At 41.2% G+C, this 16,778-nt stretch overlaps 1 protein-coding gene across 3 annotated transcripts in view; it reads left to right on the forward strand.

Annotated features, from left to right (window-relative positions):
• Nucleotides 1-597: 597 nt before the first annotated feature.
• LOC148366519 (2-oxoglutarate dehydrogenase complex component E1) overlaps nucleotides 598-16,778 on the forward strand; it is a 29,200-nt gene continuing 13,019 nt past the window's right edge. Inside the window, exons 1-5 of one of the 3 annotated variants that reach the window (XM_088336976.1) lie at nucleotides 598-753; nucleotides 5,297-5,685; nucleotides 10,866-11,042; nucleotides 12,611-12,704; nucleotides 15,921-15,959. In XM_088336976.1, the coding sequence (XP_088193102.1) occupies nucleotides 5,446-5,685; nucleotides 10,866-11,042; nucleotides 12,611-12,704; nucleotides 15,921-15,959 (550 nt within the window). In that variant the 5' untranslated portion in view covers nucleotides 598-753; nucleotides 5,297-5,445. Of the gene's footprint in view, nucleotides 754-5,296; nucleotides 5,686-10,865; nucleotides 11,043-12,610; nucleotides 12,705-12,922; nucleotides 13,026-15,920; nucleotides 15,960-16,778 lie in introns of all 3 variants that reach the window. The other 2 variants (XM_088336978.1, XM_088336977.1) reach the window with 2 other exon arrangements.

Here is a 16,778-nt window from a genome sequence, read left to right on the forward strand (position 1 = left end):
TTTTGTTTCCTCTCTTTCTCTCTCTAGTGCCCTTTTCTCCCGTTTTCTTTGTGTCTCTCTTCTCTTCTTCTTTTTTCCATCCCTCTCTTCTTTTTTCTTTTTCCTCTCTCTCTCTCTGTCTATTTCTCTCACCTTTAGCCTCTTTTTCTTTCTCTGATTTTTCCCTTTTTTCTTTCACTCTCTGCCTATTTCTCGCGTTCTCTTACATTTTCTATCGCCTCTCTTTTTCACTCTTCCATCCTTATTCCTTGCCACGTTTTTCTCTTTTTCTCTCTCTCTCTCTCCTTTTCTCTTTTTCTTCCATTCTCTCTCCTTATTTCTCTCGTTCACGCTTCACTTTCTCCCCTCTTCTTTCTTTCTCTGCTTTTATTTCCATCTTTTTCTCCCCAGCTCTCTCTTTCATCCATTATCTTTCACTCTCTCCATTTCATTTTTCTTTTTTTTTTCTTCCTTTCTCTCTTATTTTTATCTCTCTTTTTTAATTTCTCGATGATTATTATTTTGTTTTTCATTTTTCCCCTCCGCCTCTCTAATCGGCCCCCGGGGCTAAAATGAGTGTGGAACCCCCGCTTTAAAGCGACGGCTTTCTGGGCGCCGCGAAGTGACGTCACTTCCGCCCGGGCCTCCTCGCCAGTCTCCGCCCGACCTCGCCGAACCCGAGCTGTCATTCATGCGCCACCGGGAGAGTCGAAGGGCGTTCGGGCAGCCGGCCGGCAAGCAGGCGTCCTCTTCCCTTCCCGAACCTCCACGGAGGTAAGTTGCCCGACCGGGAAGCGGTTCACCTCCTCCATACTAGTTTCCTCCGGCCCTTTTTTTATTTTTCGAGTGAGAAAAAGAAAAACTATAACTCGCTATTTTCGTCTTCGGCTAGCCGCTAGCTAGCTTGAGTGCTCACGACGGACGAGCAACCTTGACGCCGAACATTAAAACGTCGGTCAACTTATTCTTTCTGTGTCCTTTTGACGTTTAAATCGGGTCTTTCTTCCTTCTTGTCGTCCGCAAAAACACTAAAGCAAAGTCCGAAGTAGACGCTAGCTTAGCCGGCTAATTATATAAGAAGTGAGCCGGTGGGTGAGCTATACTCGCCGTAACGCTCTGTTCATTTATTGAGAGTGTTTCTTTATTTTACTTGTTTAACTTTTCTCGATTTCCATTTTCTGAGTTTTTGATGATTTTGTCAACCAAAAAATATAGCCCAAGGAGAAGTGTGCCTCCAATCGACGACGTGATGATTGACAGGGTTTAGACCAATAGAAAAGCGCAGATGTCTATTTTTAGGCGGGATTCCGATATGATGACCAACTGGAGGAAGAGATATTGCCGGTGGGCGGGGCGACGATGACGTAGGACTAGCAAGGTCAAAAACGAGTTGAGATTTTCCACGCTTGTTTTGCATTTCTGACTCATTTCTGAAATCTAGTTTCCAGAAATATTGCACAGGACCGTCTACTAAACCAAGAATATGGCGTTAAAGGTCTTTGTATTCTGTAATCAGACTTGTCTTTGTTTTCATTGATGACAACGTAGTGTGTAACGCGATAAACATGGCACGCCAGAATAAACGTCACAGATTCGAACGAGAGAAAAAATGATCAAATGAATGACATTATAACTAATATTTCCAAGGTAGTGCTTGGAGAATGCTTTGTAATGTGAATTAAAATCATCCCTTGCATAATATGCTTAATTGCTGTTAAAATTGTCGAGAAAAATTGTTCAAACCTCACATTGTTTATTTGCTGTTAATAGTGTCAATAAAATTGTTCAAACCAACTCATTAACTGAATGTATTTTTTAAGTTTGTTTTTATATTCCGGTCCGGAGCCTTCGCTCTGAAAACGCTGGTCTACTAGTCAAGTCAAGTCAAGTCACATTTATTTATGACGCCCTTAATCACAAAATGTTTCAAAGGACTGCACAGGATTACAATTACACCATTACCTGATCTTAAACCAACATGCAGGCAAGGAAAAACTCAAAACCTCAGCGTGAGGAAAAAAGAAACCTTGAGAAGAGGCCTAAAGGGATCCCAAGAGCCAAGAAGAAATCCGACAGTGTTTTCCATTGGGGGCCTTGGTGCTGTGGAATGCTCTTCCCCCTGAGGTTGGATCTGCAACTTCAGTGGAAATGTTTCAGTCTAAGCTTAAAACACACTTCTATTCTATAGCACAGCTTGTCATATCCGGAAAGACTACAAAGACTGAACTTGGACTTTTTGGAGCTCCGTAAAATTTGATTTGATTTAATTTTTGTGTTCAAAGTACTGCATGGAATGATCGATGTGCCTTTTGATCATTTTTTTGAGTTCTGTCGTGTTGATGGTTTACGTGGTCACAGATATAAGTTACGGGTGCCTAGACCTACCAGCAACTTGCACGGAAACTTTATTTCTTTCAGGATACCAAAAATTTGGAATTTTTTGCCTGACCGGGTTATTCGTGCAAATACGGTGCAAACCTTTAAGCAAAGGTTGGCAGAAACAGATCTGTCAAATTTCCTTAGGGGAGGGGGCGTAAGGTGACCCTATTTGGCCATGCTCACTCTCAGCATTAGTTTTTCTTTTTGTGTCATGTTTTGATTAATGTATCCAACAATACCTTCAATAAACATTTCATTTCATATGAATAACCTAGATTTTATGTTGACAATATAAGGGGATGGTGTCATAATAGTCTGTAGTTTGCAGTAGTCTTTGATCTGTGCAGCCCTTTATTCCCTTTGTGATTAAGGGTAATACAAATAAACATGACTTGACTAATTTTAGCTAAAAAAAAAAAGTTACCATCGGAAAATATTTGAATATCATTTTGTAAGCATTTATCGGTAATATTGAAATCTTAAAAGGTGTTATTATTTATTAATTTGTAATATTTCTAGAATGTAAGACAATTTTCCTTTCTCAATTGTATTACAGAAAATAAAGAACTTGATCCCAATATTCAAACTTTCTGAATGGTTGAAAATGGTTTTAAGACGACTGCATCCGAATGAAAATTTGGGGCCACGGCCAAAAACGTGAAACGCTTGGCCGCATCCGAGAAACACAGGAAGTTCAATACTTGAGATGCACCGAATTGCTAATAAATAGGCGCAATATAAATTGAGAAACAACATGCATTTATTAAAATCTCATAAAATAACAAAAAGGTGTTAAGTGCAGTCATACAACAAAGTCGTACAGAATTAGAATCGTCTTGATAACAATTAATAACAATGTAGTGTGCATTTTTCACTACGAAATTGGACATGGATACACATTTAATACGGTTTAGAGAGAAATGAAATAAAAATATTTGGAGAGATATTTACAAGCTAGTGTTTGTAGACTGGCCTAAGTTGTCAGTGCAACAGAAAATAGTGCAATAATATTTACAGCAACTTTGTGCAAAAAACGGATATTAAAAAAAAACACAGAATATGGCTGTCCGTATAAATATATTCTTGTGTGATTTCCGAAGTATTTATTCTGCACTGCTGCTCAAAAAAAGCACTCTATACCATCAAAACCTGAGTAGGAAACAAATTCCAGAAAAGCATACAAGTGAGTGTATTTAAGAATATAGCGGGAGCAAAACTGACTCTTTTTGTGGTTTACTTAAGTATCGGATACAAAACACAAGGATAAAACACTTTTTTAATAAAGAGCACCGTAGCGATACGCACAACGGGATCTTTTTACTGTTGTGCTTTGTCCTCGGTGCTCCACCGCTAGACCCTTTCCTCCAACTCGGGCCACCTCGCATTTTTTCCGCAGAAGCTCAGCTGTGCTTTCTTGACTTGCCGGAGGGAACGTTTCATTTCCTTAATATCTAAATACTGTATTTTTATGTCCAATTACAGTTACAGTAACCCCTTGTTTTTTGGCAGGGGTGCTTTTCCAAAAAGGACCCACAAATAGTCAAAATCCGCAGAGTAAAAACCTATTCATTTGTAAATTGGTTTTGGGTTACCCGTATTTTTAATGGGGGGAAAAAATTGTTCAAGATACAAGAAATTCTAGATAAGTGCTTAATCCAGTAATAATAGGTATAATAGCGTGAGCATTGGGCACATCGCGTTGAAAGGCGCAGTCACCACAGATGGTTCTATTTCTGTCTTCAACATATACATCGCATGATAGGCCGTGGGTGCCCTCTGCTACGGTAGTTTTACATCCACAAAGACTAGCATGCGTGATTACAAGTACAGCTGGAGCAAGACTGAGTTTAATTGTGGTTTATTTAACTATTGATTACAAAACCCACGCATAAAATCTTGTCTGAGTTATTTTTTTAGGTTCCTTCACTTGTGAACCATCCGTTTATTAATCTTCAATTCTCTCGCGGATGCCCGGTCTCCATGTTCTTTCGCGTAGCGTGGTAATCAACACACCAAGACAGACGAAAACATTCAAAAAGTGAGTTTTTGGACTGGAATTATTGTCTGGTGGGAGCACTCTCTTCAACCTTCAAGTAGCACAATAACTTTCAAACTGCTAAATAGGGGTCGGGAACATTTTTCCACCCAAAGAGCCACAAAAAAAAAAAAAAAAAAAAAAGTGTTTTTTTTGGTGAGAGCCACATCATGTATTTCAAGACAAACTGCTAAACAGACAAAAGCTAATACTTTGGCACGCTGTATTTTACTGTGTGATGTTTGAAGATTGATGAAATCCATTCAATAATAATAAAAATGCTGGAGCTTGTGTATCTGATCCATATAAATATACGACTTAAAATTCGTCTGCCTCCCGCAGTAACTTAGGAGTGTTGAGGCCCATTTTGATGTCACGTTTGTCCTGAATAATGAATTCAAATATAGATGCAAGCAAAGTTATGTTGGAAAAGTGTCACAAAAAGCTGCAAACGAGAATGCCAACGTATATACACCTTCAGTGCAGATGGCGATGGGCGAGGAAGAATGCGCGAGTCCTGTGTATGGCTTCGCCCGTTCCTACCGCTCACCTAATCAAATAGCTCTAGGTGCTTTGCTAGAGCTTCTGCGTGCTCAAAGTTTGTTATGTGGCTTTTCATCATTAAGTGTCTCAACAATGAACCGAGATTGTTTTATGAGCTTCTATATAAAGGGCTATTTAGCGATTTACAGCCAAAACATGCCTGTTGGTGTGACAAATTGACTGTAAAACTAAAATTGTGTCCTATAAAAAAATGGACCGAACCTTACAAGTTCGAATTGTTTTGGCTTCCCACTTGCGATCATTGGCTCCGTATATACGATACAATAAATAAATGGTTCTAATGATTATTCTTTTTCCACAAGCCGAACATTTATTTTGGGTGCGTATTTCCCACTCCAGGATCTAATTGGAGAAAGGCACCGAAGGACAGCATCGTCGTGACCCTAAAGGATCCCTTGGCTTTTGGTATCGTTTGTTTCTCCTCGCGTGTCATCTTGGGCATCGTCGCGGCTGGTGCCAGCACGTGCATGCCAGCTTAAGGAGGACTAATGCATCGATTAAGGACTTGCGCGGTGCGCTTGCGCCCGCTTACCGCCTCGCAGGCGGCTCAGACTATTGGCCCGCAGAGGCCGCTCACAGCCACGCCTTCTTCGGGCGCAAGGACGTTATTGCCCCTCAGGTGCTACACGGCGCCCGTGGCCTCGGAGCCTTTTCTCAACGGGACCAGCTCCAACTATGTTGAGGAGATGTACTTTGCTTGGTTGGAGAACCCCAAGAGCGTCCACAAGGTGAGTTAGCGGCGGGATGTGCTCGCCGTCGCACTCGGAGGGGACGTTCAATATCCGATGCGACAGTTTTCAACCTTTCAAAGAGTTGTAGATGTGTACCCAACTCATGGGAGTCTCCATGGACCCATTTGCCAGACGTGCAGTAGACCTAGACCTGGGCGATAAAACGATAACGGCAATTATCATATCATAAGTCGTAACATAATAAAAACTTTCGATAAGTCGATTATATTTTAACCGTTAGTACACCACCTGAATACTGGATAAATCGGGGCGCTAATGGAATAACGCAAATTACAGACAAACATTCAGGAGACAAAGAATGTGACGAGGACCATGAAATCATTTCCCCGGAAGGGCAACATGGCACCTCACACAGAGCGTAAGGGAAATAACAAAACAGTCAAAATAAGCAAAAAAGAGACAAAGGATAACGCCGGCATACCCACTAAAAGAATCGAAGACGGGAAGAGGCCCCTTTAATTGTTTGAAAGTATTTTGGAAACGTAGAGTCTGTTGACAAACCTTGCCAACCACCTGTGGCCACCAAGAGGATATGACTCATGTATTCCATCATTTAAAACGATATCACCTGCAGAGGCAAAATCAAATAAGTGCTAGCGATCCAGTGTTGAGCCCCAACGTCAACAATGGCTCATGACAGCGCTTTTCAGCAGCGTGTCATTTCCTTTTGTCTATTTTGTTAACATTGTACCCGCTTTCTTCAACTTTCGCTCAGGGTCAAAAATAAAATGCGAAGGGAAAAAAGATGTGATAATTGTCAATATCGACTGATAAGAAATTTTATATCGTGGATCATGGATACAACATAATTGGTACTGAGGTAGGCGTGGCAAATTGTAATTGCCGAATCGCGGAGGTTAGAAACCTATGCTAGTGCGTCACGAATTCACAGTAACACAGATTAGGACATTCAAATAACGATGGTATCTAGCATGGGTCTCCAACCTAGTTGAGAGCTACTTTTTGTTTCTAATTAGCGCAATGGGCACCCAGTTTGATATCTATTTTTGAAATAACTTGCCATTTTGTTACTACGTCATTGCCAGGTTAGTTATTGGAAGTAGGGATGGTACACTCAGTCAACCACTAATAAAGATTTTACAAGAGAATCCCAATGACCCAGGACTGGTGCACTATTTTCAAAACTGGTCAGAACAGGTCCACATGCCCTCTAAGGACAGTACCTCCGATGTCCTTAGGGGGCACCAAGTTGGAGACCCCTGGTAAATAATAAGTACTACTCATACCTAAAATACATCCATATTATGAAACCTTTGGTGTAACGTGACTTCAGCTGGTATAGCAGAGTTGGTGGGTGGATGCAGGCAGGGTTGGGTGGAGGATTCAAAATGAAATTGACTTTAAACCTTCCACTTGAAAGCTTGTTTTGTCCTCCTCAGGAGATTTCATTGCTTTAATCGCCTCTTTATTTTTCACAATGGTCCCGATTGTAAAATAGTTACGGCCGCAATCTTTTTCTGTGTTTCTCGATCATCGCAGGCTCCGTTTTCATGGTTGTTTGGTTCTTCCTTTGGCATAACTCGAGCCTTGGGACACAGTGAATGAATGCATTATAGAAATTCAGGACTGTAAATTCTTAACTGAATAAAACCGAGAAGGGCATTGTGGTAGATAGTACAACCACTAGCTTATACGCGTTTTCAAAATGCCGTGACGCAAACTGGTTGCAGACCAGCAACTTGTATGACGTCGACCAATAGCAGTCGGACATCTTAGAGAGAAGTATGAATTGTATTTCGTTTTTGGACGCGCACAATCTGCTCGTTATGTTTTACAGTGGGCAAAAAAACATCTTATTCAACAGTGTAGTGTGAAAACCTTTTAAGGCGTGACTGACATATCTCTGGGTCAACAGTATGAAGATGAGCTGTCGTATCACAGAATGTAGTGTTCCACGGGGTTAAACTCCGGGGCCTTTTATATTTTCATTGCATCTTTTGCACGCAGAAATTGGGTTTTTAAAGCACTGTAGTGAAATGCATTACCGAGTGGAAAGACAAATATCGATTTTATGTTGGTTTGATTTTGAAGTTGCTATTAGGGCTGTCACGTTCAGGACTTTCTGGAGACAATTCATTGTCACAAAAATAATCTCTGTATTGTATGCCACTAAGATGATATCAGCTCAATATTAAATGTACTGTACACTTTAATAAAGACGAGTAATGTAATTACTTAACACTCTGTTCCTTTTATCAAAACGACAGGGCAGGATTTCAGCCTGATAGGTTAAATGCTTTTAAGGAAAAGCTCACAGGTGAGGTAACAGGTCTTTGACTCATCTTTTCAATCATACGGTTTCTGATCAAAGTGCAAAAATGAGGAGTACAGAACACTCTAATTTCAACACACTTAAAGTTAAAACAGCAGTAGAGCAGATAAATGTCTCAAGATTGCAACACGCTGTCTTTTTTTTTTTTTTTTCCAAGTTCTCGTGCTTTGACAACAAAGGAGCTCTGTAATTAGGTCAAAATCTCATTTCTCCTACAAACTGTAAAAAAAAAAGGAATTGCACCGCTTAAGCTCTGTTAACGCGACATCAGCATTTGAGTAGCAGTGCCCTGTAATACTATCCGTCAGCGTGCGCCATTTTATACAGTCTTGTTTGTATTTTGTACGTCGTGTGTAAACTTGGCGTATATCCAATCGACAAGCTGGAACCTCTGGATTGTTTCTTCATTACCCGACGGGCTCGGCGAATCGTACCGGGTGCGGTGCCCGGTCTCCAAATGCCGCTTGGGATGAGTTGCCTTCCCTCTTTTCGTCGGCACTTTATCGAGACAAAGTTTTCTTCTGTCGTTTGGGGTTTACCGCTTGTCGCTCGGTGTAAGCCCGAAACGGGTCCAAATTACTGACGTGAAACTTAAGATTGACCCGCTACGACAACAACACACAGAGAGCCCGAGTTGTTGACTGTGTCGCTGCGCTTTGACGTCATTTCCTGGACATTTCAGTCAAGGGATATCATGATCACACCAATATTTTATTCCTGCAGTCTAAATGATTAAAATTGGATGGTTTAGTCAAATATTTCACTGCACAACCGCTATTTAAGGTCAACAGAAACATAGTGCCAGAAAACATCCATAAATTATTCATTTGGAAAGAGGGAAATTATAATTAAAGGGGCTGCCGTAAATTCCTAATCCAAAAGGTGAGAACCACCAGGAAATGTATGCGTGTGTCTGTGTGTGGTGTCAAACTTTGGAACGATTTACAAGACCAGATCAAACAATGTCCGACTATTCACGTGTTCAAATTTAAATACAAAAAAACATGACTGGTGGAATACAGAGATGAAGAAAATGGGGTATGAGTGATACGAGAGATTGGGAATAGTGCGTCTACAACTATGGTTAACTTTGTGTTATTGTTGCTATTGTTATATTATAACTGTTGTTATTAATATTACTATTGTTGTTATATAATTGGTGTGTTTAATAGGAAAGATGAAGGGGTAGGGAATATAAGCATTTGCTTCTTACTACCCCCCTTTTTTTTTTTTTTTTTTTTTTTTTTTTTTTAAATTATTATTATTATTCAGCCAGTATCAACATGATATCTACCGGAAATCATTTTGTCACGCGAAGTTATCGGCGTGACTCGTCGCCTTCGATCGGCGCCGGGTTTTTAGACCCAACTGCTGTGTTGGCAGTCATTAGGTGAGCAAACCCCTTAATGCCGAGCGCCAAGCAGGGAGGCAATGAGTACCAATGTTGTAAGTCTTAGGTATGACTCGGCCGAGGCTTGAACTAGCGACCTCCCAGTCTCGGAGCGGGCGCCCTACCATCTAGGCTACCGAGCTGGTCAAACATATTATGTAACATTATTTTGTTTTTTGTTGTTTTTTTATTTTAAGTTTTCATTCATTCATTTAAGGGTAGTCCCAAAAGGGGATAGAGAAAAAGAAGACTAATCGTGAATGAGAAAAAATATTGGCAATTAGACATAGTCATAGTCGCAAACACCTAGTTGCTCTTGTATTCATCAACACATTTACTAGTTTTTATTTGCATCGAGGACATTTTTTGTCCCGTCGGCAAGACAAGAAAAACAACCGTTTAGTGATTGTTGATGGATGTTGCAACCTTAAATGAACCCTGGAAAGGACATCAAACTTGTGCAACCTAGCAAAAAGTCAAGTTTTCTAAATCAGGCCTTCCATCAAATATTTCCGATGAGCAAACTTCAACTTTTTCCCCCCTTTTGAGCCTGGGTTCATTTTGCCAGAGTTGACATGAGGCCAAAGAGGATCTTTCTGCCGCGTGTCTTTTGTCGGTCTCCTAAACGGCAACTCTAAGAATCCCGGGCCGTGTGGAGAAGGGCGGCTGCACGCTCGCACTTTTGGCAACGCTCCCCATGACTCAAATTTCACTTTTACCATCGAAAGAGGAAGAAGGCGTCGTCCCAAAAGCCTTTTGTAAACATTTTTTGTAATCGATGATTGGCCAATTCTTCTTTTTTTGATTAATTGGCGAATCTAATTTTTTAGAAGCATTTCCTTTTTATTTCAATATTGAAGTTTTGAACGGATAAAAAAAACACAGTACACAAAACAACAGAATGTTTCATAATGTTAAAATGAAAAAAAAAAAGGGGGAATGTATTTCATTTAATGTGTAGCACTTTTTTTATCCACAAAAAAAGACATTCAAGGTTTTGTCAACTAATTTGTTTTGGGGTTAAATGTTTAAATATGATAAAACTGCACTTTAAGTTCCCTTAAAAATGGTCAACTTTGAAGTGTTTGACTGTTTCAAGACAATTTGGTTTGTAATGATCCAATGTTTGATAAAGAAAGATTAAAAAAATGTAAGATCCTTTTATTTTTTTATTTAAGAAAAGGGCCCTGTTGCACTCTCTGCCGGACCAAAGTCGTACGACAACTCTCACATTGGACCAGGAATGAACTTATTTGCATTGTTTTAAGGTGCTTAGTGGCTCATAAACAGCGCGAGATGACGAATCGAGGATTGAAATTGTTGCCAGCGCTTTTAATAATCAATTGTGTCGATTCGTCGTCGCAGCCCAACTCGTACTTCAGTTTTTCATAGGAATAGGAAGTAGGCGTCGGCCTTTTGTTAACATTAAGTCGAAATGTCCTGAACCGCGCTGGTCTTCTTGTTCCCTTGCAGTCCTGGGACGTGTTTTTCCGCAACGCCAACGCCGGGGCCCCGCCCGGCGCCGCCTACCAGTCCCCTTTGGGCCTCTCCACCGGCCCTCAGCTCTCCTCTCTGGTGGGGGCCCAGCCCAATGTGGAGAAACTGGTGGAGGACCACCTGGCTGTGCAGTCACTCATCCGTGCCTATCAGGTAAGCCTCTGGTCAATATGGGAGTCGACACACTTTGGTTTTTCCTCTCTAATAAAACGGATTGGACAGACCTTCTACTCTGATACGTATGATTGTGTTTGTTGTATCTCAGCTAAAGCCGCCTCAGCAGGTTGCCTTTATGCCCCTTGCTGTTAAAAGAAGGTGTTATTCTCATTGCAGGTAACCACCAATTAGGGTTTAGCTTTAGTCAACGTGAATTATTTCTATCAATGTTCGGCCTTTTTCACGATTTATTTATTCATACATTCGAATAATCTGTTTCACTTTGGATCCCCTGATTTGATGCTTGCTATTCACCAAACGATTGCTTGTAAAATTGTGCAGTCCATTTGAATATACATTTGATTTTGAAATCATCTTTCAGGACACCCATTAATTGTACACAGAATATAAAGCTAGAATAAAACAACCAAGCGATAAATACAAAAATAAACAATACAGTTAAAGGGGGGGGGGCATGTGAGGCAGTATATTATGGGTAGGCAGGTAGGAAGAAGTTTCAAAGGGACAGTTTGTGTTGTTTAGACCACTAGATGTCAATTTTTAGTGTAGTGGAACCGAAAACGGTGATTAAAAAAATACAAACTGAAGAGTCTCCAAGTGACCAGAAAGCACCATTTTTTTGCATTATATTGTCCAGCTCTTCTAAAGTTATTGATTACCTGGAGCAGCAAGATGGCAGACAAATATTTCTTCCCCCTCTATGTGAGGCTAATTTTATGTAAAATGAATGCAATTTTTCAACCTAAAAGTATATTAAAAGTACACTTTTTTGAATTCATGTATTTTTACTTATTTAAATCGAAATCGGGTTTTTTTAATGAGTGCATTTTTCTACAACTACCTGGAGCCAAATAATACACACTGTCCCTCTAAATCATATTTTTATTTCAATGCTTGAGGGGTGTCAAACGGGCGGCCCGCGGGCCTAATCAGGCCTGCGAGACAAGACAGAGAAGCGCAGGGAAAAAAGGAGCTGCACTTTTAAATATGTCCACTTCTTGTCACACTAGCCAGGTGCCACTCTCAAAACAACTGTAGTAGTATTCCTTTTTATCTCTTGCTCTCATTCACCCTTTCACTCTCTCTTTCTCTCTCCATTTTATCTCTTTCTTGCTCTTTCTCATCTGCTTTCACTTTTTTGCTTTCTCTTTCTCTCGCTTTTGTTTCCTTTTTCTCCCTTTCTCCCTCCCTTTCTTTCCCTCTTTCTCATGCTCACTTTTTCCTCTTGCTCTTTCTTTTTTTCTCACTTTCACACTTTTTCATTGATCTTTCTCTCTCTTTTACCCTCTTTTTTAAACTTTATGGCTGTCTTTTCCTTTTCTCTCATTCTTTTGATCTCCTACTCATTTTCTTCCTCTTTTTTTCTTTTTCTGTATGGTGCTCTCTGTATTTCTTTAACTCTCCCTTTTCTATCTCTCTTACTCTGTATCCCCCGTTTTCTTTTTTATCTCTCTTTCTCTTTAACATAATAGTTCAACCCCCGTGAGATTTTTTCCCCCAGCATGTGCCCCCCAGCTAAAACGAGTTTGACACCCTTGGCGTAGGTGATGGGTCATCACAATGCCAACTTGGACCCGCTGGGCATCAGCTGCGTGAATTTCGATGACGCTCCCGTCAGTAGCGGCTTCCAGGACGTCGGTGAGAGACTCCGCAAAGTGCCGCTGGTGTTAATGTTGCGTCTCTGTCCCACCCGCCCTCCTCTTCCTCTCACCTCCGTTTGCTTTGCTTCTTGTGCTGCTGTGTTTCCCTTCTCGTGCTGGTCTCCTCCTTTCCTCACTTGGCTCGACTGTCCTCCATCCCCCCTCCCCCGTTCCCTCTCTGTCCCCGGGTGGGCTCTGTCCTCGTTCCCTTTGTAGATACGCGGTCACCAGGTGGCCCAATTGGACCCGCTGGGCATCATGGACGCCGATCTGGACTCGTGCGTGCCCACTGACATTATCACGTCCTCCGACAAGCTGGGTGAGGAACCGCGACAGCTCCGCAGTCTCCCGCTGCTCTGCCCGCATCCCCGAACCCTCATCCCGCCAAGCCTCAAAAGCCTTCTTTTTTTCCCCGCTTCTGAAATCTGCTCGACCGTCGTGAGGAGCCATCTTTTCCTCGCGTTGGTTGTACACGCTCAAGCTCTGGAATGTTTGGAAGTCAGCATGCGTTGCAGGACTTGCTTTTGAGAGGAGCGTCGAGTCTTGCAGTGCTTTCTAGGAAGGTCACCTTTTGGTTGTCTGCTGGAAGGAAGCTTTGCGAATTCCCGTCCCTCAGAATTCACAGCTTTGGAGTTGTTGGCTTGCTTCCGACCTCTTTTTGGGGTCCGTCGACCCTTTATGACAAACTAGATCATTGGTTAAGAGATTTGCAGGTTAAGTTTTCAAACTGAAAATAAGGCTGCACGAACATTTTCCTGAATGGAATCGTTTCCTGGTTTAACCTTAACGTAAATATTCATCACACTGTTGACATGTTTGCATTTTTTTCCTAAATTAATTGCATCATCTTGCTCATCTAGCCTAAATTACAGACTGCGAGCCACACATTTTTTTCTACATAAAAAGCCACTAGGGTTTTTTTAGGGCTGATTATTAGTATTAAGAGGCGGCCGATAACCATTATTTAGAGCCGATATTTGACGTAAAAGCTCAAAAATTGTTATAAGAAATGTTTGATAATGCAAAAAGAAACAGCACACATGTTAAAAATTTAAAGAAAACTTTCTCTAGGTCTCTGAAATAATTGCAGTAAATACATTTGATTTCAACACAACTAACATGACTAATCTTTCACTTGGACAAAAAACTTACAGTGCAGGAAATAAATTTAGGCGTTGCATCAACTTGTTATAAAAGTTCATAAAAACTGAAATGACTCCCTTATTTTTTTTTTATATGTAATAATAAAATAAAAATGTCAAACCAACCAACATGACTTAAATTAACTTAAAACAAAAAGTGCAAGGAAATTTCAACGGAGATAGCGAATTTAAAATTATGGACACTCCTGTTTCATAGCCTGACTGACCAACTACTGTTATGGTAACAGGTAATCACTCAGCCTTAAAGATAACGTTATCATGCTTTTTATGCTCTCTCAATCACAAACACACACTTGAGTGACCAACCCGTGTTATGATAAGAGCTCATATACCAGTTTCCACCTGAATGTGCTTCTCTAAAACAAGTAAACTACACTTTTTACATCTCTAGATCATACATGCGCTTTTTCTATCCCAGCAAAGACTGTCTGAAATCACAATAGTATCTAGTCTTCAGCGTTTGGAGTCCGAAAAGCTTTTGTTTCAGTGTCTCCAGTTGCTTTTCCAATCACAAGGCGCGGCAGTGAGTAGAGAGGAGAAAGAAAGGGGAGAGGGAGGAAAGAAGCGAATGAGAGAAGTGAATGAGAGTAAAGCTGTCTCCTACTCCTCTAACCTAGTTTTGAATATATTGAATTGGCCGGTCAAATAAATAAAACGCTGATATCGATATCTGTCAAATTCACAAATGTCTGTGTCGATAATCGGTCCGCCCAAAATCGGTCAACCTCTAATTTTAAACACTGCGGCTTACAATGCGGCGCAGTCATGAAGACCCTTATTTGCGGACTGTGTCTACAGCTGTCAATCCCAATCAACTAGTGCAGCAGTCAATATTGCAGGAGTGAGACAAAAACCTACTCAAAACAAAACTCTGTAAAGGCTGTTATGATTGGTTTGGCTCCTGGATTTCAGTCAGTACAGTACATTGAGTTTTGTTCCGAGAATGATTTTGTCACACTCCTGGCCCTATATTAATACCTATTTAAGTTATTTTGATTGCTGCGCTAGTTCATTAAGATTTCCAGCTGTGTAAACGAATGTGTTAATCGCAGCACAGTGTGTTACTTTAATTTACTCTAAATTTCCCCGCCGTTTTCTGAAACGTCGTGAATGAGTTTGTTTTAATGGCTCTTTAAACGTGTAATCCGGTGCAGTTTTTACAAAAACAAAGTTAAGTCAAGTCATGTTTATTTGTATATCCCTAAAATCACAAGAAGTCTCAAAGGGCTTCACAGTCCACAGATTATTGCATACTACAGACTATTATGACACCATGCCCTGATCTAAAACCTATATGGGGGCAAGAAAAAACTCAATATCAGCATGATGAAAATTAAGAAACCCTGAGAAGAGGCCATCTCTCTTCCCGGACTGACTAGGCCAAAATGAATGTTAGAAAACACAGACATTGTCATCATGAAACATAGGTCTTTCACGAGCTAAAGTATACAAGTGCGTTTTAAGCCTAGATTTAAAGTTGAGTTTCTTCCTTAAATCTGCACACCTATCAGGTGGACCCTGTAGTCTGGAATTTACGGTACCCTGAAATCTATGCTGATTCCAATCTAAAGAGATGATTTTAAAGTGAGCAACGACTGAGGGAAAATTCGGCATAGCTACCTTTAATGTCTATCCAGTAAAAAACACTGTAGTTTGACACAGGCTCAGGAATGATAAAATGAGTCATCCGTTTTATGTTGATTGCAATGACCTCATTTGGAAAGATTTTTTTTCCTCCTAGTTTGAGTTTGAGAACCGCAGTTTGAGTTCTCGTGGTTGTTTTTCCCGCTCCAAAGTGTTGCCAGGGCTACTAACCACTAATTAGCTTTAGCCTCGCGTAACTTTTCTGCTGACATCTTGCCAGGAATTCCCCCTCCCCTTCCTGATGTTGGCATGGTGTCCCGCCTTGGCCTGTGAGGCCACTGCCACAGTGTGTCCCCTTAATGTACTAGCTGCTCCGCTAGAGGCTGTGGGTTGCAGTGTAGGAGCAGGCGGTAGTTGACTAACATGTTCGGATGTTTCCTCCCTCTGCTGCCACTTCCCACGTCCAGACGCAGTCAAAGATCGGCTGAAACTCCTCACGGTTGGAGGTACGAAAAGCGGCCTTGGCCTAGCGTAGCAGCGCTAGCTTGTGTGTGCGCGCCGTGGACCGGCATTCGCCTCTTTTTTTCCTGTAGAAGCTGAAAGTCTTCCCCAAAAGTACACATTGACGCGCACGTTAACTACTGCATCAGTTCCCACTGTGTGTTGCCGTGTGACCTGCCGTGTGCGTAGTCGCCATCAGTTGGCATGTAGATGCTGCCGCTAAGTTTGTTTGGCATACTTGAACTGAGATTGGAGCCAAATCGTGTGCCGGTTCCGGTGTGAACGCCAGGTCCTTGTCCCGTTCACAACGTGTCTAATCCCTGCAGGAACGGGCAGGAATACTTGGTGAGTTGAGCTGGTGGGAGACCACGCCCTCACTGGCCAGCAGCCTCCTGAATCAGCTGCCGGACTTGATCTGTTTTTTTATTTTTTTTTTTGTTATGTTTTTTTTTTTCTCCTCGGGTCTGTTAGATGACTATTTATTTGAGAACACACACACACACGTGGTTGGGATTGCTTGACAGATGTAGATCTGCTCAAACACTGCTTGAAGACAACTGAATCCAAACAGCTAGCGGGGAGCATTCTTGTATATGACCCCTACAATACAGATCGAGATCCAAAGATCTATATTAGCCTCCGAAAAATGACCCCCGCTCTAAATAAATTCACAAATTTTGAATTGCAGGGATTAGGATTTAAATTGCTCCCTAGAAAAATGTCTTACACCCGGCCGTTAGCTGAGCACCACTCTCTCATTCCAAATTATAGTATAAACTCTAGACTCACCAAAGGACACAAATCAACTGAATTAAATGTCTTAA

Source organism: Urocampus carinirostris, chromosome 5 (genome assembly GCF_059441175.1).
Source record: "Urocampus carinirostris isolate Australia breed hairy pipefish chromosome 5, RoL_Ucar_1.0, whole genome shotgun sequence".
In the NCBI taxonomy this organism is placed as follows: domain Eukaryota; kingdom Metazoa; phylum Chordata; class Actinopteri; order Syngnathiformes; family Syngnathidae; genus Urocampus; species Urocampus carinirostris.